Source organism: Heptranchias perlo, chromosome 5 (genome assembly GCF_035084215.1).
Source record: "Heptranchias perlo isolate sHepPer1 chromosome 5, sHepPer1.hap1, whole genome shotgun sequence".
In the NCBI taxonomy this organism is placed as follows: Eukaryota; Metazoa; Chordata; class Chondrichthyes; order Hexanchiformes; family Hexanchidae; genus Heptranchias; species Heptranchias perlo.
Window position 1 is genome coordinate 33,471,874 of NC_090329.1, and position 25,492 is coordinate 33,497,365.

The 25,492-nt window shown below is 43.4% G+C and overlaps 1 protein-coding gene across 2 annotated transcripts in view; it reads right to left on the bottom strand.

Annotated features, from left to right (window-relative positions):
- Window positions 1-25,492, bottom strand: part of LOC137321677 (peroxidasin homolog) — a 245,329-nt gene that overhangs the window by 155,275 nt on the left and 64,562 nt on the right. For both annotated transcript variants that reach the window (XM_067984201.1, XM_067984200.1), the window contains exon 2: window positions 6,383-6,454. In XM_067984201.1, coding sequence (XP_067840302.1) covers window positions 6,383-6,454 — 72 coding nt within the window. The remainder of the gene's footprint in view (window positions 1-6,382; window positions 6,455-25,492) is intronic.

Sequence of the window (25,492 nt, forward strand, 5' to 3'; positions counted from 1 at the left end):
TGCACAGCTTCCTGGGGCAACAAATTCCACAGACCTACTACCCTCTGAGTGAAGAAGTTTCTCCTCATCTCAGTTTTGAAAGAGCAGCCCCTTATTCTAAGATTATGCCCCCTCGTTCTAGTTTCACCCATCCTTGGGAACATCCTTACCGCATCCACCCGATCAAGCCCCTTCACAATCTTATATGTTTCAATAAGATTGCCTCTCATTCTTCTGAACTCCAATGAGTAGAGTCCCAATCTACTCAACCTCTCCTCATATGTCCGCCCCCTCATCCCCGGGATTAACCGAGTGAACCTTCTTTGTACTGCCTCGAGAGCAAGTATGTCTTTTCTCAAGTATAGAGACCAAAACTGTATGCAGTATTCCAGGTGCGGTCTCACCAATACCTTATATAACTGCAGCAATACCTCCCTGTTTTTATATTCTATCCCCCTAGCAATAAAAGCCAACATTCCGTTGGCCTTCTTGATCACCTGCTGCACCTGCAAACTAACTTTGATTTTCTTGCACTAGGACCCCCAGATCCCTTTGTACTGCAGTACTTTCCAGTTTCTCGCCATTAAGATAATAACTTGCTCTCCGATTTTTCCTGCCATAGTGCATAACCTCACATTTTCCAATATTGTATTGCATCTGCCAAATCTCCGCCCACTCACCCAGCCTGTCTATATCCCCTTGTAGGGTTTTTATGTCCTCCTCACTCTCTACTTTCCCTCCCATCTTTGTATCATCTGCAAACTTTGATACGTTACACTTGGTCCCCTCCTCCAAATCGTTAATATAGATTGTAAAGAGTTGGGGACCCATCACCGACCCCTGCGGAACACCACTGGCTACTGGTTGCCAGTCCGAGAATGTACCATTTATCCCAACTCTCTGCTTCCTGTTAGACAACCAATCCTCCACCCATGCCAGAATATTACCCCCAATCCAGTGATTCTTTATCTTGAGCAATAATTTTTTATGTGGCACCTTGTCGAATGCCTTCTGGAAGTCGAAATACACTACGTCCACTGGTTCCCCTTTATCCACCCTGTACGTTATATCCTCAAAGAACTCAAGCAAATTTGTCAGACATGACTTCCCCTTAGTAAAGCCATGCTGACTTTGTCCTATTAAATTATGTTTATCCAAATGTTCTGCTACTGTCTCCTTAATAATAGACTCCAAAATTTTACCCACCACAGATGTTAAGCTAACTGGTCTATAATTTCCAGCCTTCTGCCTACTACCCTTTTTAAATAAGGGTGTTACATTGGCAGTTTTCCAATCTGCCGGGACCTTTGCCGAGTCCAGAGAATTTTGGAAAATTATTACCAAAGCATCCACAATCCCTACTGCCACTTCCCTCAAGACCCTAGGATGTAAGCCATCAGGTCCAGGGGATTTATCCGCCTTGAGTCCCATTAATTTACTGAGTACCAATTCCTTAGTGATTTTAATCGTATTTAGCTCCTCCCCCCCTCGAGCCCCCTGTTTGTCCAGTGTTGGGATATTCTTAGTGTCCTCTACCGTAAAGACTGAAACAAAATATTTGTTCAGCATTTTTGCCATCTCCATGTTTCCCACCATTAATTTCCCGGTCTCATCCTCTAAAGGACCTACGTTTGCCTTAGCCACCCTTTTTCTTTTTATATATTTAATCGTGCCTTTGTCACTTCTAGACTTGATTTCTCCAATATAACTCCAATTCGCCCAGAACTCAGCTACCTATAACCTGTCACTAACACCCACCACTCCATATTCTCACTGACCTACACTGTTTCATTGTTTCCCCAACGTATCAAATTTAAAGTCCTCATGCTCATCTACGAATCTCTCCACAACCACTACCTCTACAACCTCCTTCAACCTTACAACCCCCCCCACCGCCCAGGCCTTTGCTCCTGTGACTCTGGCCTTCTGTGTGTTTTCCAACAACCACCACCACTGAAAACGTACCAACTCTCTACCCCTTTAAATGCCTCCTGAAAACTTATTTCTTCAACTGGTCAATTCCAAAATCCTCAATAAAGGATCAGCTTCTTTCATCTTCTGTGAAGTGCAATGGAACATATAAATGCAAGCTACTGTCAAGAAAACCTGTATCATTCAATAAGGTTCAGCAGTCGTACTGCACATTTTACACTGGCATGACATGAAAAACTGCTCATACTGATGCAAGCTGTGCAGTAACTGCACCTTTGCATTTTTTTCAACACACAACCAGACACAAAAGGAGGTGGGAGAGAGAGCGGGAGAGCAAGAGCGATTTAACATTTGTTTAGATGTAATGATGATCATCTAGTTAAAGAAATAATGGCATGTATTCTCTCCACACAGATTTGTCAGGGCAACTAAAAATGAACGATTACGAGAAAGTCAGTCTGCAGTTTTTGCAATTAAAGGTTTTACTCAGTTTACACAACAGCTATACATACGCTTTTGTAGTAAGTTAGATGAATCAGTCGGGGTTATCTAAATGCAGTACTTTGGAACATTTTTATTGCTACAGATTGCAATAGGACAATCACTTTGCTCCACAGCAAGGAAATGGGAAGTTTAGCCATGTAAACAGCAAGAATACTGCTGAATCAAAATACAACATTCTGGAAACTGATAAACAGCAAGCTTTGCAGAGCAAAACAACCCCAAAGATAGCTTTGCGAAGAAAGGAAGAAACAAAACAATCTACAGCCTCTGCAGTTTTAGTAAAGGGCTTTCAGTACCACCACAGATGTTGAAATAGCCACAACTCCATGGTATTCTTTTGCTCTCTCTCTCAAACACCAACGGGAGAAATAAAATTCCGCAATATTGTGATTTACTGGGACAATGGAGACACAACATTCCGATCCTTGGCAGCAGGGCGTAAGATCACGATACTCAAAGCACAAGACTCCAACTTAATGCTGGACTTGACAATCAGTCTATAGATCTATCTTTTCCTGGTAGTTCCTGATGAGGCAACAGGTTAGAACACATTCTAGAAGCCAATTGGCTATCTGTTTAGTCATATGCTTCTCAAGATTTTATTACCAAATGAAATTGCTTTGATTTCATTTGGTAATTTCAAGTATCCTTTTTATCTATCTACCTGGACAGATCTATGACTATCCAGAGGAACAGGCTGTGACAAAAGCAGAGATTTTATCCTGTACCATCAGGGAAAATTTCTGTAATAAATATTGTAATATGATTGAAGGGTAAATGTTGATTATAATTTGGATTTGGATAACTGTATTTTAAAAGAGTTCCTTTGTTTTACTGTTAACTGTATGGCCAAAACACCAAACTGTCCACATCATGTGTACAGTAACAAACTAGAAAATAGCAGTAAACACGGGTTTAGAAAAAGATCCTGCCCGATCAAACTTCTTGACTTGTTTGGGAAGAAACATTCCAGGTGTTTTACAGAAAACCCTACAATGTGTTGTACCTAGACCGCCAAAAGACATATGAAGAAGTTCTGCATGAAAGCTTAATAGTCAAACTATGGAGGAAAAACTTGAGATTGGATTAAAAAATTGGCTGGTGGGTAGAAATTATCTTGTGAGTCTGTTGAGATTCATCCACATTTTCAATGAGTATCGGTTGGCTTACTTTGTTAGTGCCACTGTCTGCATTCAATAACTAATCAGGTCAAGTTTGTTTGGTGGCTAGGCAAGCCTTTGAAGTGTTACGGTATGTGAGTTTGCACCCTGGGGGAAGTAGATCTCTTGGAGCTCACCCATCAGGAGGTACCTTTGAGGAGGAAGACAACTCATGTATCAATATTAACACCTGTGACATACAGGATACTTTCCTTTATTAACCGAAGCATAGAATATAAGAGCAGGGAGGTTATGCTGGAACTGTATAAAACACTAGTTAGGCCACAGCTTGAGTACTGTGTACAGTTCTGGTCGCCACATTACAGGAAAGATGTAATTGCACTAGACAGGGTACAGAGGAGATTTATGAGGATGTTGCCAGGACTGGAGAATTTTAGCTATGATGACAGATTGGATAGGCTGGGGTTGTTTTCCTTGGAACAGAGGAGGCTGAGGGGTGATTTGATTGAGGTGTACAAAATTATGAGGGGCCCAGATAGAGTGGATAGGAAGGACCCATTTCCCTTAGCGGAGGGGTCAATAACCGGGGGCATAGATTTAAAGTGATTGGTAGAAGGATTAGAGTGGAAATGAGGATTTTGTTTTTCACCCAGAGGGTGGTGGGGGTCTGGAACTCACTGCCTGAGAGGGTGGTACAGGCAGAAACCCTCAACTCATTTAAAAAATACCTGGATGTGCACCTGAAGAGCCGTGACCTGCGGGGCTACAGACCAAACGTGGGAAAGTGGAATTAGGCTGGGTGGCTCGTTTCTCAACCGGCGCAGACACGATGGGCCGAATGGCCTCCTTCTGTGCTGTGAATTTGCTATGATTCTATATCTTGTGAATGATCGTGGACATGAAAAGAAATGGAAAGCAGGCATGAAGAGAAGTCAGTTTTCTATCCAAACAATAACAAGGTCACTACTGGAATTATCATGTAGAAAACCGGCTATAGACTGGGCCAGAATGTCTAAGGTATTGGATAACTTGAGAATTAACAGGGTGCTTGTTAGGGCAAGAGGAACCTTTCCTGCAGACGGTGTGACAGTGAACAAATGCCAAGGAGAATGAAAAGTGAATTAGGTGTAAGAAAGAGTGAACAGATGGTATAGGATGGCAGCAAGTTAAGAGGTACAGGATTTGAAGACAATGCAAAGGACTACCAGCAGGACCAGAAGTCTTATTGAGGTCCAGAAATCAGACGATCAGACAGAAAAAAAATTCCATGATACTGAACCATAGCTTAAAACAAGTTATTGCCATGAACCAAGAAAAGAACTTGTATTTATATTGCACCTTTCACATCCTCAGAAATGTGCCAAAATGCTTCGCAACCAATGAATTACTTTTAAAGTAGAATCATAGAAAATTTACAGAAGGAGGCCATTTGGCCCATCGTGTCCGTGCCAGCTGAAAATGAGCCACCCAGATTAATCCCACTTTCCAGCACTTGGTCCGTAGCCATGAAGGTCATGGCACTTCAGGTGCACATCCAGGTACTTTTTAAACAAATTGAGGGTTTCTACCTCTACCACCTGTTCAGGCAGTGAGTTCCAGACCCCTACCACACTCTGGGTGAAAAATATTTTCCTCAGCTCCCCTCTAATCCTTCTACCAATCACTTTAAATCTATGCCTCCTGGTTATTGGCCTCTCTACTAAGGGAAATAGGTCCTTCCTACCCACTCTATCTAGGCCCCTCATAATTTTGTACACTCAATTAAATCAGCCCTCAGCCTCCTCTGTTCCAAAAAGAACAACCCCAGCCTATCCAATCTTTCCTCATAGCTAAAACTCTCCAATCCCGGCAACGTTCTCATAAATCTCTTCTGTATCCTCTCTAGTGTAATTACATCCTTCCTATAATGTGGTGACCAGAACTGTATACAGTACTCAAGCTGTGGCCTAACCAGTGTTTTATACAGTTCTAGCATAACCTCCCTACTCTTTTATTCTATGCCTCAGCTAATAAAGGAAAGTATTCCATATGCCTTCTGTAGTCACTGTTATTATTAAGAAGGCAAACAACAGCCAGTTTGCACATAGCAAGATCTCACAAACAGCAATGAGATAAATGACCAGTTAACCCGTTTTGGTGGTGGTAGCTGAACAGGCAGACGGGGCCTCAGTTTCATCCAATCCAATTTACAGCCTCTCGAACAATGCGGCATTCTTCTGTACTGCACTGAAGTGTAGATTTATATGCGCAAATCCTGGAGTGGGGTTGAATTCACAACCTTCTGAATCAAGAAGCAGAGTGCCACCACTAAAAAACCAACAGCTGAACTTTCAAGGGAATAATTACTAAAATCAAATTCAGGGAAATAAAGTAGTGAGTTGTACTGATATACCATTATGTGGTTAATTTTTGTGAAATAATTATGCCTAGTACCGACTGTAAGGGTAAGAATTAAACAGCACGCTGAATTTGAGTCATATCTGCACAAATTTAACTATCATGCCTGTTAACTAGATATCAAAAACTGAATGTTGTGCTTTATAAATCTATGCCAATTCATAACTATTATTAAGACTTTTTGTTCAGACATTGTTGCACCATACAGATACAGACACTGTACTGGAAAATAGCAATGGCAACATTACTTTGGGTCCCTATATTTACATTTGGCTGACTGTTATTGCAATGGAATGGTTTCCCAACTCACTTTAAAGGCGCTCGCCAATAAATCTATGTTGTGGCTGCCAATAGGTAACCCAAAGTGACACAGAAGTGGAGTTCAACTGCCTTTATCATCACTCGTTGAAAGAAACTGATGAGAGAAAAGATGTGAAAAAGGCACTTACAGTGTATTGAGGTGCTTCAAACGTCTGAAGGCTCCAGATGGGATAGCTTTGATTTTATTGAATCGCAAATCCCTGATAGAAACAAAAATAATAAAAAAAGAGGATGAATCAAAACTAATGGGTTCATTCATCAGAAAGTTATCCACTTTTTTTTCTCATCAAAACATTTATTTTAAGAATTTGCAAAAATTATGAATTTCTACCTCTTTATAAAGTTCCTGTATTTCTCTTGCCCTTCCCTCATCTGTTTCTAACTCAGCTTGAAGTGCAAACACATTTACGGTGAGCTACAAATGCGTTGGCACAACTACACCCAGTGTGGTCAGAAAACTCAGTCAAACATTTAATATAAAAACCACACCTCCAGCAACACTGTGCATGCTTTGCAGGACTTTTATCTAAACAGTATTATATAGAATACACCATACAGAATGTATTTGGGTACTGAGGTTTAAAATCCTAACAATTCACACAATTCATACTGCTTTCAAAACGTTGCCAAAAATGCAATCTTGCGTCAGTATTCTGTCAACATGAATTCAAAATCAAAGAATGGCTACAGCACAGTTGGAGGCCATTCAGCCCATCAAGCCTGTTCCGGCTCTTTGTAAGAGCAATCCAGTTAGTCCCATTCCCCTGCCCTTTCCCGTAGCCCTGCAATTTTTTCCCCTTCGTTGAGCATTGCCATCATGCACACATGTCAAAGCAAACCAATCAAGGGCTATTTCAGCATGTAATAGCAGCCAGCTGTGATTTGAAGTACACTGAAAATGACTTCATTCAGCGGTAGAAGTGGCCGGTCACGTCAGTTTTGAATAAGTCTGGGTGATTCCAAAGTATGACTTGAAACTGATTAAATGATGCATTGCATGATTAACAAGGGAAAAAGACAGACAGATCTGTCAGTAACCCAGGTTGTGGGAAAGTGGTGAAATTGGCCAGATAGAGAGACATGCTGCATGAGAAGCATTTGGATGGTTGAATGATTTACAGGAAGCCACTTGCGATTGCCAAAAACCACAGAAACTTGTGTTTATCGTAAAATATGTACAAAATCCGTCATATGAATTAAACAAAAATCTGCTGATCACCATGTGACTGTGACCAGTATCTGCTTAATACAGGATGTCAGAGAAAAAAATTCCTGTCGTGAAGGAGGACAGGTCAGTTCAGAAACCACTTTACTGATGGCTGGTAAACAGAAGGGTATCTACAAGAGAAATTTACAAACCCCAAGTTCCATCTGCAAACAGGCCGTCAAGAATGCAGTCACATTCCAGCACGACAATAACTGAAATGTTTTTCATTGCATATGACGGATTTTATAAAGAAACAATTACTCAAATGTTCTGTAATAGCCTTCCCAGTCTCCAAGTTTAAACCCAGCCGAGAAGATGTGGCACGACATGAAGGGCTGTACCAACCAATGCCTGAAATCCATGTTTCATTTATATAGTGTCACAAGCAACTGAGATATAGAGGTTCAATCCCTTCAATTTGCAGCATTGCCACTGATGGTGGCTTTCACCAGTATTCCCAGAGACAGCAGCATCCTATGACAAATAACACTGAAACTAGAGGGATAAGGGCAAGCGGTGAGAGAGAAGGGGTATACTAGCAAACAAACACAATGCACTCGAATGACATTCCTCTGTCCACTATTTTAGCAGAGTCATTAATCCATTAAATAAACTGATTATTGCCTGTGAGAAAACAGCAGACAGAGTAATGTCAAATTCAACCATGGCAAGCTGACCAACTGAATTCAATAAATCTGATCATGTATGATCAGGCAGGCACCTGAAAACTATCGAGCTGTTATAGATGGGAGGGGGCTGGATACACGAGTCCAAGCCAGTAAATGCACCACATTTGAATAAGCAATAATGCCCGCCTCCATACACAAAAGTACAAACCCATAGATCAAAAAAAAGACATATAGAGGTACCCCAATCCTCCTTTCCACCTAGCCCTTGCTCCTCTCCCACTCTTTTCTTCCTCCTTCTCTTTCCTCCGCTTCTTTCTCCCACTTTTCGGCGGACAGTACCTCTGCTTTTCTATTCCCTTTTTAGATTACAGTACCTTTTTCTAAAGATTATATTCAAAAATATAATTCCCCCTTCAAAAGGTATTTTCCTCTGGACATAGGCAGTGGCAGGAAATGCTTCAGCTCATCCATCAGACCATCAGTTCAGCTGCCTCTGCCACTTCCCTCCCTTCCTCCAGCCCATCAAGCCAAATTTCCCCTAAGGTTCCCCCCTGCCCTAGTTTCTCTCCTATTTCCCCTCGTGCCCTCTTCGAGCTCATCTTGACCATGAGACCCACATTCTGCTCCCTCTACCCCATTCCCACTAAACTACTGACCTCCCAACTTCCTTTCCTGGCCCGCGTGTTAGCTTATATTGTTAACAGTTCCCTCTCCTCAGGCATTGTCCCCCTCCCCTTCAAATCTGCTGTCATCACCCCCTCCTCAAAATACCCACACTTCACCCTTCTGTCCTTGCAAACTACCACCCATCTCCAACTTCCCTTTCCTCTCCAAGGTCCTCGAACGTATTGTCGCCTCCCAAATCCGTGCCCACCTTTCCCACAACTCCATGTTTGAATCCTTCCAATCAGGTTTCCGTCCCTGCCACAGTACTGAAACGGCCCCTCTCAAAGTCACAAATGACATCCTATGTGACTGTGACCGTGGTAAACTTTCCCTCCTCATCCTTCTCAACCTGTCTGCAGCCTTTGACACGGTTGACCACACCAACCCCCTTCCAATGCCTCTCCTCCGTTGTCCAGCTTGGTTGGACTGCGTTCGTCTGATTCCATTCTTATCTATCCAGTCGTAGCTACAGAATCACCTGCAATGGCTTCTCTTCGCACTCCCGCACAGTTACCTCTGGAGTCCCCCAAGGATCTATCCTTGGCGCCCCCCACACCCCACCCCCAATTTCTCATCTACATGCTGCCCCTCGGCGAAATCATCCGAAAACACGTCAGATTCCACATGTACACTGACGACAGCCAACTCTACCACACAACCACCTCCCCTCGACCCCTCCGCTGCCTCTGATTTGTCACACTGCTTGTCCGACATCCAGTACTGGATGAACAAAAATTTCCTCCAACCAAATATTGGGAAGACCGAAGCTATTGTCTTTGGTGCCCGCCGCAAACTCCGTTCCCTAGCCACTGTCTGAGGCTGAATCAGACAGTTCACAACTTTGGCATCCTATTCGAACGAGGTGAGTTTCCAACCACAAATCCACTCCATCACCAAGACCGCCTACTTCCACCTCTGTAACATCGCCCGTCTCCACCCCCACCTCAGCTCATCTGCTGCTGAAACCCTCATCCATGCCTTTGTTACCTCCTGACTGGACTATTCCAATGATCTCCTGGCTGGCCTCCCATCTTGCACCCTCCATAAATATGAGCTCATCCAAAACCCTGCTGCCTGTATCCTGACTTGTACCAAGTCCCATTCTCTCATCACTCCCGTGCTCACTGTCCAACATTTGCTCCCGGTCCAGAAACGCCTCGATTTTAAAATTCTCATCCTCGTTTTCAAATTCCTCCATGGCCTTGCCCCTCCCTATCTCTGTCACCATTCCAGCCCTACAACGCTCCGAGGTCTCTGCACTTCTCCAATTCTTGCCTCTTGCGCATCCCCAATTTTAATCGCTCCACCATTGGTGGCCATGCCTTCAGCTGCCTATGCCCGAAGTTCTGGAATTCCCTCCTAAACCTCTCCACCTTGCTACTTCTCTCTCCTCCTTTAAGGAGCTCCTTAAAAACTACCACTTTGACCAAGCATTTGGTGACCTGTCCTAATACCTCCTTATGTGGCTCGGTGTGAAATTTTGTTTGATAATGCTCTTGTGAAGTGCTTTGGGACATTTTACGACGTTAAAGGCACTATATAAATGCAAGTTGTTGTTGTCATTGTTGTTGTTTAAAATTCACTGGCCTGGAGGGCTGATATAGGCTGCTCCCTGATTGGTCAACATCAGCCAACCATCAAGCAACCTTTTCCAGCCTGCCAGACTCTGGACTTTAAACAGCTGGAGTTGACTTTGACCACAAGCACAACAACTGGCAGGAGTAGTGTGTGCCGGATCAAAAGGAGCCCACGGCCTACATCTTAGATACCATTGATTTCAGCTATAAATGGACTAGAATAGTCATTAAAAACTAGGAATCTGTGCACTAGTAAGACAAATCATCAGCTCATGAAGTAGTTTGATAAATCCTGTGTAAAATCATGATCTGTCACCATGTAAAGATATCACAAGAATGAAGTGCTCGAAGATGCATAAGGGACAAAGATGTATACTTCAAGAAGCAGTTCTGCAATATAGGCCAAGAATGCCAGTGCTAGGGAATCAGCCCCTGTTACAATGTAGGACAGGTCCTTCAGCTGTAGGGCAACTGACAAATAACTGTGTATGCAGGAGCTTGTGCATGTACAGTTCTTTGAAAGTTACAGTTCAATTGTCCACACAGACCAACAAGCAAAAAACCACAATGCTTGCCTACAAGCTAAGCCATTTTAAAGAGATGAAAGCTTCTCTCTTCCTTTCCCTTCCCCAGCTTCAGTATTATTTGCCACAGTTTGCTGCTGTCTCTGGAGATACTGGTGAAAACAGCTACCAGCCGTAATGCTGTGTAAAAGGGACGTCAAAGGACAGTTTTTCGAAAATGGTGTATTGTTTCTGTAGAATGAAGGTTTGTCTTGTTTACTTTGCACTAGCAGTGTTTTTTTAAAAGATTAGAAAATATTATTTCTCTAATAGAGAACAGAAAATTAAAAAATATTTCTGCAAACATTAAGATTTAAAATAACAGCGACGAAGCAAAGTGTTGCTGCTACCTGAAGTACAAAGGATGATTTCTTTCTCATATACTCTTCCTTCCTCTTCTGCCCTCTCCCTCTCCAACCTGAGCAGGGGATGGTCAGTGTATTGTTTAGTTAGCTTCCATGTTCCTCATCTTTCAGCAGACTCAAGCAGAGCAAACTGTACCCAAACAGCTATTCATTTTTCATAAGGCACATCCTTGAGGCTGCAGGCGTTGTCCAACTTTAGTCAAATTGCTCAATCCAGCAGAAAAATTGGCGGCCCTGAGCTGGTTTCAGTCTAGACAATTTAAACCACTACTAAAATCCTTCTCCTCTAGTTACGAATGATTTCAAATTTTTCAACAATACTGGCAGTTTTGCCTTAGTTTAGTCAATAAGTAATGTTTGATTTGAGAACTCAGCAGCTTATTCCATATTGCAGTGAAGAAGCTGGAAATGAGAGCTCAACCAGTCAACAATATGCAATAAACTCTGACTTGCTGAACACAGAGTCTACTAAGATGCCATCTCTTTCAATATCCTTTGTGATTTCAATGCCATTCATGGAGTACATGCGTCACCTATTTTTCCTTCCTATGCACAGTACTTCACCTTTATCTCAACATTAATTTTCATCTGCCATTGTTCTGCCCATTTATCCAAGTCAATTTGCCATTTCTCCCCTGCCTCCTCTGATTCCATTGCCCCTCCCAGTTTGGTATACTCTGCAAATTTGTGCAAGTGATTTGTAATGATGGCATAGCCTGTAATTTTCACTTGTGGTCAGTGACAGTATGATTTTCTGTCCCCAAAGCATGAATTTTAAAATAATTTCCCCAGATGCTGTGAAATGTCTGTATCTGGTTCTGATCACCGTGTTTCCTTCTTTTGAGGCAGCCTCGATCATCCATCAGTGCACTGCTCAACCAATGAAATCTAGTTGCATCAGGTTCAAAACTCTTCTGCTGAAGCCATTCCCATTGTTCCTTGTGCCACCCCTCCCATTCCATATGTACAATGCTTGGCCAATGCAGTATTAAAATGCCAGGTTGAAATGGTCTTGCTCCCACATGCTTTTCTCCATGTAACCACACTGTAATTTCTGGAACTTCTAGCTTTGACTAATCACTTACCCTTTGTGGATAGGTGTTAGGATTTCATCCAGAGATTTGAATCTCCAGTCAAAAAATCCCCTTGAGCAAGGAACTCGCTTTAAGTGCATTCCGGTCCACTCAGCTGCCCAATGGGTAGCAGCATTGGTATAAATTAACAGAAATTTTCTGTGGAAAGACTAGCTTCCATCCTCCTGACATTAGGCTAATGAAGAGGGATTGGCAGTCTCCTTCGGACTTTTCTTTCAATTGAGGGATGGCTATGGGACATTTTGAATCATTTTCTCTAAAGATGATACAATGGCTGTTGCAGAGGTGGCTACAACAGCAATATGGATAGAAATTCAATTTACATTCAACCTTTCGCTAAAACAGTAAGAGAAAAGTTCCAAAGTAGACAATTCCCACTTAGTGAGAAGAGGCACTGATAACTGTACAGAGGTTGTTGGCAATTGTTTGTTACCAGACTAACACATTCGGTGCTGCAGTCTGAAGTCACACAGGAATCCGTATCAGTACTTTTCCTTCTTTCAGTTGAATGTGCAGGATAACCATTAAAAACATTTGCCATTTAATCCTCAATTAAATCTATATTTTAAACAACTTTTATTGAGTTCTAAAAAATTTACATTCAAAATTTATAAAAGTTATTATGCATATAGGTACACATTCAAAATCTATTTAAGAATATATATTCAGAGTTTCTTTCAGCCATCAGGTGCATATTAGATGTAGTGACAAAATGTAGCAGTTTCCACAGGGTTTCTCCGATCTCCTGCCAGAACTTTGATGGAAGATCGTCGGAAACCCCGGGGAAATGGCATAAATGGCTGTTTACACCATTTCTCCGGGGTTTCTGCTGATCTTTCGCCGAAGTCGCAGCAGATGGTTGAGAAAACCCGCACGGAAGTTACTGCCGAAAATTTACAAAAGCAGTAAATGCAAAACATTGCCTTTAAAGCTCCCCCCCCCCCCCACCCTTGTATAGGTGAAACAATAAACAAGTAATAGTGCTGGGAATCACAATGTAGATATTAAAGAAGTGTTCTGTATATAACACAGAAGTTGTTCAGAGCTTAAGAGTTTCCCTTTAAATTTTGGTAGAATTCACTGATGTCACAAGAATGCCTGAATAAGGAGGTCTACATTCATTCTGCACAACGTCACCACAGTATCTCTATAAACAAAATGATTAAAAGCATTGCATTCCAGCAACAGAAGTTTAAAAAGCAATGAAGCTAACCAGCACTGCAGGGAATGTAGAGTGAAAGGTAAATGTAAAATTCAGCTCAAAGTCTCATGTATTGGATCCGATCGAACCTTTTCAAAACTCAGTGACAACAAAGAGAATAACTAAAGGCCCAAGTTTTCACCCCAGCTTTGTGGAATTAAGAGATATGCTAGAACTCACTTTTGACCTTGTGACAGTGAGACTAGAAGTAAATATTGCACTGAAAATAGGGCTTGAGTGCAGCCAAAAAGTATTAGATCATCAGTGTCTAATGGAGTGGGTTAAATTAAAGCTAGCATCCTTTACTGAGCAATCTCAAGGTTTCCCTTATTCATCACGAAGCTCTGAATTCATGTGGACTGAACGGCATAATATATCTCCAAATTCTCTGTAATTACCTTTAAAATATTAGTTTTCACAGAATACTTTTACTGTACACTAATTACAAGTCAAGTGAAGCCAGATGTCTTTACAAATTTGATGTTAGAGAAGAGTCAGTATAAAGGTCTGGCAAACCAGCACCATTGCTAAAAGACTAATAAATGTGGAATAACTTTACAACCAGCAACAAAGGCTGCAAAGGAATGAAACACTTTACAATGTAGGCAAATGTGAGGTAATCCACATTGGACCAAAAAGGATATAGAACAGGGTACTTTCTAAATGGTAAAAAGTTAAAAACAGTGGATGTCCAAAGGGACTTAGGGGTTCAGGTACATAGATCATTGAAGTGTCATGAACAGGTGCAGAAAATAATCAAGAAGGCTAATGGAATGCTGGCCTTTATATCTAGAAGACTAGAGTACAAGGGGGCAGGAGTTATGTTGCAGCTATACAAAACCCTGTTTAGACCGCACCTGGAGTACTGTGAGCAGTTCTGGGCACCGCACCTTCGGAAGGACATATTGGCCTTGGAGGGAGTGCAGTGTAGGTTTACTAGAATGATACCCGGACTTCAAGGGTTAAATTAAGAGGAGAGATTACACAAATTGGGGTTGTATTCTCTAGAGTTTAAAAAGTTACGGGGTGATCTGATCGAAGTTTATAAGATATTAAGGGGAACAGATAGGGTGGATAGAGAGAAATGGTTTCCGCTGGTTGGGGATTTTAGGAGTAGGGGCCACAGTCTAAAAATTAGAGCCAGACCTTTCAGGAGTGAGATTAGAAAACACTTCTACACAAAGGGTGGTAGAAGTTTGGAACTCTCTTCCGCAAACGTCAATTGATGCTAGCTCAATTGCTAATTTTAAATCTGAGATAGACAGCTTTTTGGCAACCAAAGGTATTAAGGGATATGGGCCAAAGGTAGGTATATGGAGTTAGATCACAGATTAGCCATGATCTTATCAAATGGCGGAGCAGGCTCGAGGGGCTGAATTGCCTACTCCTGTTCGTATGTTCACAAAGGTAGGGTTACATACCTGATAAAGAAATAACCAGTATAATTGTTGGTAATATTTAAATCTATACATTATTAAAAAATCTTTTATATGCATGCACTTCCTGTTGTCACAATTTTGGGTCATGCTTCAATGTCAATATTTGACATTAAAATTGCCTATGTAAACATTCAGAATGGGAATTTTGTATGTAAACAGTTGCCTTTAACAATGTAGTTGTGAGCTCTGGCCAGTAGATGGAGCTATGGAGTTTCTGAAGTCTCTCTCCAATCTCTGTCATATCGTATATTAAAAATAAACACTTCACAACATCATGAGGGAGTTTCACAATTAAAACACTAAATGTAGTCATGAAAAGTTATAAAGAATAGAATACATAAAATCTGCTGAAAGGTTCAATTAAAATACAGAGCTAGCTTATTTTTCATTAAAAAAAGCATAGAGCACATTCTAGTCAAATAAATGTTCACAATTCTGTGGGTGCACTTGTATGGTCAAATTTCAGATTTAACCACAATGTATCTGGGATTGCTGAACTGCAAAATGGTTTCTCACTTCAAAACCAATAAAGAATCTCTGGAATAGAATCACACGACGATTGTAGTCTCTGCAGTAGGCCAATAAAATACTCTCATGGGAACCACTTTCAACAATCACTGCAGCAAAAGCAAGCAAGTGCATGTCGCAGACATCGTTCAGAGGCCAACGTAATGATTTTGTTTAATCATGTGTCTAACAGTGCCCGTTCAAACATAAAATGGCACCAAGCAAGGCAAATATTTTTATTAATTTAAAAAAAAATCTTTTTAAAAAGTGTATTCATCTGAGGTCCGCTGAGAAAAAGTCTATGGCCCCGATATTAGAGTGGAGGCGGGAGGGCAGCAGCGGGGGGAGGGGCGGGGGGGTGAACGGGCGCGCAGGTAACTTGACCAATAAAAAATGTCCGTTTCCCACGTGATCGCAATTCAATTGGTGCCACTTAACGTGGCTTCTGGGTTTGCCGTCCGAAAGCTGCGCAGTGGGCGGACTGCGCACCCGCATCACAGGCGGACAGCTGGAGCGGCTCTATTTACAGGGCCATTGCTCCAATGGTTTTTCCTGGAGCAAACACCCACACACCACAATGGAGCAGCAAAGGGGCAAGGCAGCTCCAAGGTTCAATGATGCCTCACTCCAGGTGGTACTGGATGGGGTGAGGAGGGGGAGGGATGCGATTTACCTGGCGGACAGGAGGAATCGACCTGCCTCTGCCACCGAGAAGGCCTGGCTCGAGGTGGCAGAGGAGGTCACCAGCAGCAGCAACATCTCGCGCACGTAGATCCAGTGCAGGAAGCGGTTCAATGACCTAATTAGGTCAGCAAAAGTGAGTACACTTACTTTTTTTTTCATTCGTTCATGGGACGTGAGCATCACTGGCAAAGCCAGCATTTATTGCCCATCCCTAATTGCCCTTGAGAAGGTGGTGGTGAGCCACCTTCTTGAACCGCTGCAGTCCTTGTGGTGAAGGTTCTCCCACAGTGCTGTTAGGTAGGGAGTTTCAGGATTTTGACCCAGCGACGATGAAGGAATGCGATATACTTCCAAGTCAGGACGGTGTGTGACTTGGAGGGGAACGTGCAGGTGGTATTGTTCCCATGTGTCTGCTGCCCTTGTCCTTCTAGGTAGCAGAGGTCGCAGGTTTGGGCGGTGCTGTCGAAGAAGCCTTGGCGAGTTGCTGCAGTGCATCCTGTGGATGGTACACACTGCAGCAACAGTGCGTCCATGGTGAAGGGAGGGAATGTTTAGGGTGGTGGATGGGGTGCCAATCAAGCAGGCTGCTTTGTCCTGGATGGTGTCGAGCTTCTTGAGTGTTGTTGGAGCTGCACTCATCCAGGCAAGTGGAGAATATTTCATCACACTCCTGACTTGTGCCTTGTAGATGGTGGAAAGGCTTTGGGGAGTCAGGAGGTGAGCCACTCACCGCAGAATACCCAGCCTCTGACTTGCTCTTGTAGCCACAGTATTTACGTGGCTGGTCCAGTTAAGTTTCTGGTCAATGGTGACCCCCAGGACGTTGATGGTGAGGGATTCGGCAATGGTAATGCCATTGAATGTCAAGGGGAGATGGTTAGACTCTCTCTTGTTAGAGACGGTCATTACCTGGCATTTGTCTGGCGCGAATGTTACTTGCCACTTAACAGCCCAAGCCTGGATGTTGTCCAGGTCTTGCTGCATGCGGGTACGGACTGCTTCATTATCAGAGGGGTTGCGAATGGAACGGAACACTGTGCAATCATCAGCGAACTTCCCCATTTCTTACTTTATGAAGGAGGGAAGGTCACTGATGAAGATGGTTGGGCCTGGGACACTGCCCTGAGGAACTCTTGCAGCAATATCCTGGGGCTGAGATGATTCGTCTCCAACAACCACTACCATCTTCTTTTGCGCTAGGTATGACTCCAGCCACTGGAGAGTTTTCTCCCAATTCCCATTAACGTCAATTTTACTAGGGCTCCTTGGTGCCACATTCGGTCAAATGCTGCCTTGATGTCATGGCCAGTCACTCTCACCTCACTTCTGGAATTCAGCTCTTTTGTCCATGTTTGGACCAAGGCTGTAATGAGGTCTGGAGCCGAGTGGTCCTTGCGGAACCCAAACTGAGCATCGGTGAGCAGGTTATTGATAGCACTGTCGATGACACCTTCCATCACTTACTGATTCTCCTACATTCTGCCTTCCACATCACCGCCCCCACACCCCAACTAATTCTGCACTGCCAACACTGCACTATCACATCACTCTTCACACCCACTTAAGGCTCATCCTCAACTTACCTGCACTTCCTCACCTCCACCACTCAACCCAATCCACATTCAATGACATGGCTCTGTCTCATACTCACCCTCTGATGTATCTCTCACGGTCAGCCTCATAAACCAATGCATTTATCGGTTGGCCACTTCACCATCACTCACTCACATGTCTGTTCTTTCTCCCCTTCTCGAAGAGAGCGCAAAATTTATAGGGTGAGGGCGAGGACCGGAGGGGGGCCACAACAAATGGTCGTCCTCACAGAGGTGGAGCAGGAGGCGCTGGAGCTCAGCCGAACCCTCGAGTGCCTGTCCGTTGGGGACGCAGAGACTGGCACCCTACAAACGTCTGGTGACACAACTTCAACATTCATCATACACAGTATGAATTGATGTCAAAATGCCTTGCTCATCGCAACATGACACATCTGTGATGATGCTTAACATTGCTTCCTGTTCTCTTACAGGGCCTTCAGCGACCGGTTTAACGGCAGAGGGCGATTCCTCAGAGGACCTCCCGGCCTCTGAGGGTGCACCGTCACATCTTAGCCAGCCATCCGCCAGCGCAGGTACTCACACCTTGGAGGGTTCTAGTCCTCAGTTAGTTGGGTTGGCACCTAGTGAGTTACCATACACGTGAGCACGAGCCGACACTGGTGGTAGGGGCAGCTGCGGAGAGACCGCATCGGTGGGAGCACTCCTCTCCAGGCTCTAATCAGCTGGACGCAGATGCGGAACCCTGGGGTCATTCTTTCAAATGAGAATGATCGAGGGACAGCAGCAAGGTACTGGAATAGGTGCCACACACACTCTCCACAATAGCGCAGAGGATGGAGGAGTCCAACTCCTGCAGGAGTGGAATGGTGGCATAGGTACAGGAGGGAATCTCTGAGATAGTGTCACAGGTAAGAGCGGGAATGTCTGCAATGGAGAGAAGGCTAACCTCCATTAAGCTTCAAGCATGGCTCACAAATGAGTCCATTCAGACACTGACAATGGCAGTTCGGACTCAGGGTGAACAGCATTCTGCTGCCTTAAACAGGCAGATGGATACACTAGCACTGGCCTGACAAGGCATCACACATGTCCTCCAAACTGTTGTCCAGCACGGTGCTAGGAGTGATATAGCCCTGGCCCAAGGGAGGGATGATGGCGAAAGGGGAGATTGAAGTGGGGACGCCACTCAAAGCACTCCCACGTCTCACCCGTTGCCCCCCTCTCAACCAGTACCCGCAATGCTGCCTCCTCTCCAGGTAGCCGAGTCTGCCCCCTCACAGGTGCAGGTGGAGCAGTCTTCGGAGGGGCCCTCACGGGCTGCAAAACCCAGTGGGCTTAGGCCCAAAGCACCTAAGCATGAACATGAACAACCTGCCACTACCTCTGCTGCAGCCACAGGGGACGCACCACGTAGAAGCAGCCACAAGAGAAAGGCAAAGGTTTTGTAAGCACGAAGGAGATGCACAAGGGTGATGGACAGATGCTCATGTTTTTCATTTATATTTAATGTGATTTTGTTAAAATCACATTAAATATTATGATTGTCACCACTACTGCCACGTCTTGGCCATTCTTGACTGGCTCTTGTGATAGGGCCCTTTCATGAGGTTCACCATAAACAGCGACACTTGGTGCCACCGGGTGGATCACTTTACAGTTGCAGGACTGTTTTGTGCAGGGAGGGGTGGGTGGCCTGTGGACGCTGCTCTTTCCATGTGGTCTGAGGCTTGACTCTTCACACTGTCTGATGTTAGGAGAACAGTTCACATATCAGTGACTCCCTGGCCTCACCAGCAGCCAGGTGAGCCGCTGCTTTGCCCATGGGTTCCTCCTCCTCCTCAATGTGGGTGGCAGATGTGGATAGGGCCTCAAGCAGCACCCCTCTTTGTCGTGCCGTGTTGAGGGCACAACACACGACTATAATGCGTCCCACTATGTCTGGTGTATTGAAGCGTTCCCCCAGAACGACCAAGGCACCTAAAGCGCATCTCAAGCAGCCCTATAGCATGCTCAATTGTAGACCTGGTGGCGATGTGGCTGTTGTTATATCATATCCTAACAGCTCAGGATCAACTGTGTTCTTGCAGTATTCGGTTATCGCTATATTTTCTGGTCACCTCTCCTAACTCTCTCTCACCTGGGCTAAGCAACAGTTATTTATTCGTTTTATCTTTATTTTTTCTCATCTCTCCTTGGGATATTTTCTACAATAAAGACACTATATAAATACAAGCTGTTGATTTATCTGTACTTATCCTGACAATTCTTGATCCCATTCTTGAGCAGATCATCAGCCATGTTATTTTTGAAAAGGTTTCAAATCAACATTGCATCAACTGTTTTTACTGGAAGTTTACTATTCATAGAAATATGAAGACTGGCTTTTGAGTATTGTTAATTTATACTTATGTCCACTAATTTCTCTCTCAGTCTGTGTTAAATAACCTATTTGGATTTATATTACCTATTCCTCTCTACACTTGGTCACGTCTTTCTTAATCTTTGTAATTAAAAAGGAAGTTAATTCTGTGAGGCTCTCCTCAGAATTTAAAGCCCCAAGACCATCTTGGTCACCCTTTCTTGAACCCTCAGAACACATCACTGGTGCAGAACTTGCTCCGGAAATAACGGAGGAGCTTAACAGCACTCTCCGTTTTAATGGCGAATCGAAGGAGCAAGTTCCCGCGTTTGCACGTGCGCACTAAAACACGGAAATTGTGAACTTGCTCCTATTGGTCCGCCAGCAATTTGACAGATGTGAATTGAAGGGCCATCGCATGCTGCAATCATTGAAATCACAAACTTGCTCATCCGCCCAGCTAGAAAGTAACTAATTATGCCACCGAAAGGTATGCTTGAAAATACCAGGTCTAAACTAAGTTTTAAAGCGCGGTTAGTCTTAATGACTGCCAAACAACTAAAAATTAAATTTTTTAAATGTGGAGTCTCATATTACTCCCTATTTTAATGGTTTTTGGTAATTAAAAAAATTAAAAATTAAAAAATGTTTTTAAACTTTTCCCTTCTGTCTCTTTAATTTAACTCAATTATTTCTTTGGCTTTTTATTTAAAAAATTTAACATTTTTATTTACAATGACTTCCAGAATACAAACTTTAAACGAATGAAGTCTGCTTGCCTGCCTGTGGGCATGACTTCTCTTCCTGACAGATTTTGTGGGCATGTCTTCTATTCGCACAGACTTTTACACGCATCAACTTACGCTGCTCCGAGGCTGGGTTGACAAAAAACAATTTTTAAAAAGTTCAAAATCAAGCAAGTCGATGCCACAGAGCCCGCAGTCGGTACATTCGTTAATTTAATTCGGAGGAGCTGCAGCGAGCGTCGCCACGCCGCTCTGCACAAATTCTGGCCCAATTTCTTTTGAATAAACATCACCCAGTCTCCTTCCAGATTGCCACTAGTGCTCCTGTCGCCTGTTGCCAAAAAGCTCTAGGGCCTGCAGACGTGACCTTCCACTTCTGAATGTCCATCCTTTCTGTGGGGAGACATGCCACAGCCACTGCTTGGTGCTTCACTTTGGGCTTGGCTCAGGGTGAGACTTGAGTGTAATGGGACTACTTTCCAACTCTCACCCTGTGGTCCTGAATGTCAATGTTCCAAATTCAATCCTCTGTCCCAGTATTTAATTGTAAACAATTTTACAACACCAAGTTATAGTCCAGCAATTTTATTTTAAATTCACAAGCTTTCGGAGGCTTCCTCCTTCCTCAGGTGAACGATGTCGAAATGAAATCCTCGAAATGAAATCGCATTTATAATTCACAGAACAATGCTTGGTGATTACAGACAGTTTTTTCAACTGCCCGTTGCCAAGGCAATCAGTGTGCAGACAGACAGGTGTTACCTGCAAGTTTTCAGAATATACAAATCACCAAAAAAAACAACAAACAAAAAAAAACAGAGATAGAGAGGTAGAAACATAGAAAAGACAGCAACTGACCCGTTATATTAAAAACAGATAACATTTGTTCGCTGGTGGGGTAACGTGTAGCGTGACATGAACCCAAGATCCCGGTTGAGGCCGTCCTCATGGGTGCGGAACTTGGCTATCAATTTCTGCTCGACGATTTTGCGTTGTCGTGTGTCTCGAAGGCCGCCTTGGAGAACGCTTACCCGAAGGTCGGTGGATGAATGTCCATGACTGCTGAAGTGTTCCCCGACTGGGAGGGAACCCTCCTGTTTGGCGATTGTTGCGCGGTGTCCGTTCATCCGTTGTCGCAGCGTCTGCATGATCTCGCCAATGTACCATGCTCTGGGGCATTCTTTCCTGCAAAGTATGAGGTAGACAACGTTGGCCGAGTCACAGGAGTATGAACCATGCACCTGGTGGGTGGTGTCCTCTCGTGTGATGGTGGTATCTGTGTCGATGATCTGGCATGTCTTGCAGAGGTTACCGTGGCAGGGTTATGTGGTGTCGTGGACGCTGTTCTCTTGAAAGCTAGGTAATTTGCTGCGAACGATGGTCTGTTTGAGGTTGGGTGGCTGTTTAAAGGCGAGTAGTGGAGGTGTGGGGATGGCCATAGCGAGGTGTTCGTCGTCATTGATGACATGTTGAAGGCTGCGGAGAACATGGCGTAGTTTCTCCGCTCCGGGGAAGTACTGGACGACGAAGGGTACTCTGTTGGTTGCGTCCCGTGTTAGTCTCCTGAGGAGGTCTATGCGATTTTTTGCTGTGGCCCGTCGGAACTGTCGATCGATGAGTCGAGCGTCATATCCCGTTCTTACTAGGGCGTCTTTCAGCGTCTGTAGGTGTCCATCGCGTTCCTCCTCGTCTGAGCAGACCCTGTGTATTCGCAGGGCCTGTCCATAGGGGATGGCCTCTTTGACGTGGTTAGGGTGGAAGCTGGAAAAGTGGAGCATCGTGAGGTTGTCTGTGGGCTTGCGGTAGAGTGAGGTGCTGAGGTGCCCGTCTTTGATGGAGATTCGTGTGTCCAAGAAAGAAACTGATTCTGAGGAGTAGTCCATGGTGAGCTTGATGGTGGGATGGAACTTGTTGATATTATCGTGTAGTCTCTTTAGTGATTCCTTGCCGTGGGTCCAGTATTTAATGTGTACTTAACACACTGGGATTTATGTGATGATGTTTGACATGTGCTACAAAGGTTTAACTGGGCAAAAGTGGTTTTAGTAAATGGAGATATAATCCACTGTTGGTAAGCAACTTAATAAAAAAAACTTTTAGAAAATATTATATATACTAAGGTGTAGTCATTTGTCTGTCAGACCCACATTTTATAATTTGTAATCTTAAAAAAACTCAAGATAATCCTGCAGGTCATTACATGCAGACATTTGTACTTGGCTAACTATCATGAGGTCTTCACCTCTAAATCAGCACAGGAATTCCTTCTCATCAGTCCAGAAGAATGCCATTCCACTGCATCATGCTAATTGTTATGAGGTTAAATGGGTCTTACTTAGCCACTATCAATTTTTTTTCTGTGTCTTTCCTGTTTCTCAAATTACATTCCAACTACTATGGTTGAAATCAAAGCCTTCGAGAAGTCCTGCAGTGACCCTGCTTTGTACTTTTCACACTTTAACAGTAGGGAAACAAAGGCTACTAGTTGTTAGGCCTCAAATTACTCAAACCTTCAACAGTGGCTGTAATATTATCTGTACTGTATTCTCTAGTTGTGTGCCAGCTCTCAGCAGTTGTTTAGACAAAGATCGCTTCTGTATAATGTCAGCTCTTCAAGGAGCACTTAGTTCTATGTTTCAGTAAGTCGCTGCCATACTATAATAAGGGCCAGAGTTTCTTGCATGAAATTTGAAAGCCCATTACACTACAGTTTTAATATTCAGAAATGGCTATATAAAACAATGCAAAGTTATTTGCTGCAACCAAAAAAAATAAAAACTGAGCTAACTTTGCTATAATGCAAGGTAAGTGGATTGGTATAAAGCTTCAATCAAAACACAGTATCCCTTTTTTAAAACCATACAGAAAGAAAAACTTCAGACTGCATTATGCAGCTAATTTAGTACAGGCTGATAGACTATCTGAGGAAGAATTGCTTGGAGGTCCAGGTTGTTCTGCTTGCTCCAAACTGAATCCGATCTCCAGAGAACTGCAATGTACATGTAGTAATGTTTATTATAAAAGCACTGCTCAATCCCTCACAGTAGCACTTTTGAAAAACAAAAACCTCTTCAGTAAAAACTGAGTCTGAAATTCAGCTGGTTCCACTGAATTCCTGTCCATATCAGTAATCCAGAACAGACTCCACTGATTTTCCCTGCATCATCCACAGCTTTTTCCATCTATAGTCACCTTCTGCAGCCTCTTACCAAAATAAAACAACCTGCACTTCCATAAAGCTCTTCACATGCAGGAACACATTGCAAAGTGTTTTACATGAAGGAAAATAAACAGTGGAAGGCAAGCAGAAGGCACAAAGGGAAAATGAGCAGGGATAAGGTGAAGGACTTTGAGGAAGTTTCTAAAAGCAGGGAGGGAGATAGCAAGCAGAGGGAACTAGGCACAGTTTGTAGGATAGGAGTGCAGTGACTGAATGAGGAGACAAAATGGTGGAGCAGAAGACAAGCAGCAGCCCAGTGATAAAGAAGGGAAGAGCACACGAACAGATGCAAGACTCGAGGAAGATCACTACGGCGGAGCGAACCTCTGGTGAGATTTGAGAGCAATGACAAGAATCTAAGTCAACTCGCTAGGGGAGCAAGGTGACAGGAGAATGAGACTTTGTGTAGGTGAAGGCAAGGTATTTTGAATGCATTGTAACTTGGAGGTTTGAGGGTAGTTAGAGTGCACTAGACAAGAAGCTGAACAATGAAATGAAGACAAGGGCTGGGGCTTCACTGGTAACGGGACACACAGGTAACAGGGGAGGGAGGCAACGTTACGGAGGTAGAAGAGTACTGTCTCACTGCTGGAACCGATGGGTTGGTGGAGGTTGAAAAGTGAGCTCGGGATTGAGCAATATATTCAGATTCTGCACCTGCCTGAGGTAGCAGCCAAGAGGTTGATGGAGTTGAGGATAGAGACACAGACAGGAAGAACAAATGAATGAACTTGCACTTATATAGTGCCTTTCACATCCTCAGTACATTCCAAAGTACTCCACGACTGAATTACTTTTACATAGAACTTACAGCACAGAAACAGACCATTCGGCCCAACAGGTCTATGCTGGTGTTTATGCTACACACAAGCCTCCTCCCATCCTACTTCATCTAACTGTATCAGCATATCCATCTATTTCTTTCTCCCTTGTGTACTTATCTAACTTCTCCTTAAACGCATCTATGCTATTCGCCTCAACTACTCCATTTGGTAGCAAATTCCATATTCTAACCACTCTCTGCATAAAGAAGTTTCTCCGGAATTCCTTATTGGATTTATTAGTGACTATCTTATATTTATGGCCCCTAGTTTTGGACTCTCCCACAAGTAGAAACATCTCTACGTCTACATTATCAAACCCCTTCATAATTTTAAAGACCTCTTAGGTCACTGTTCAGCCTTCTCTTTTCTAGAGAAAAAAGCCCCAGCCTGTTCAGTCTTTCCTGATAATTATGTACTCTGCTTTTCAATTCTATTCCTCAAGAAATGAATCCTAGTGCTTTATTTGCATTTTTTACAGCCTTGTTAACCTGCATTGCTACTTTTATGATTTACAGCCTTGTTAACCTGAGTTGCTACTTTAAATGATTGAATGTGAATGTGAATCTATACATCGAGATCTCTTTGCTCCTCTACACTATTT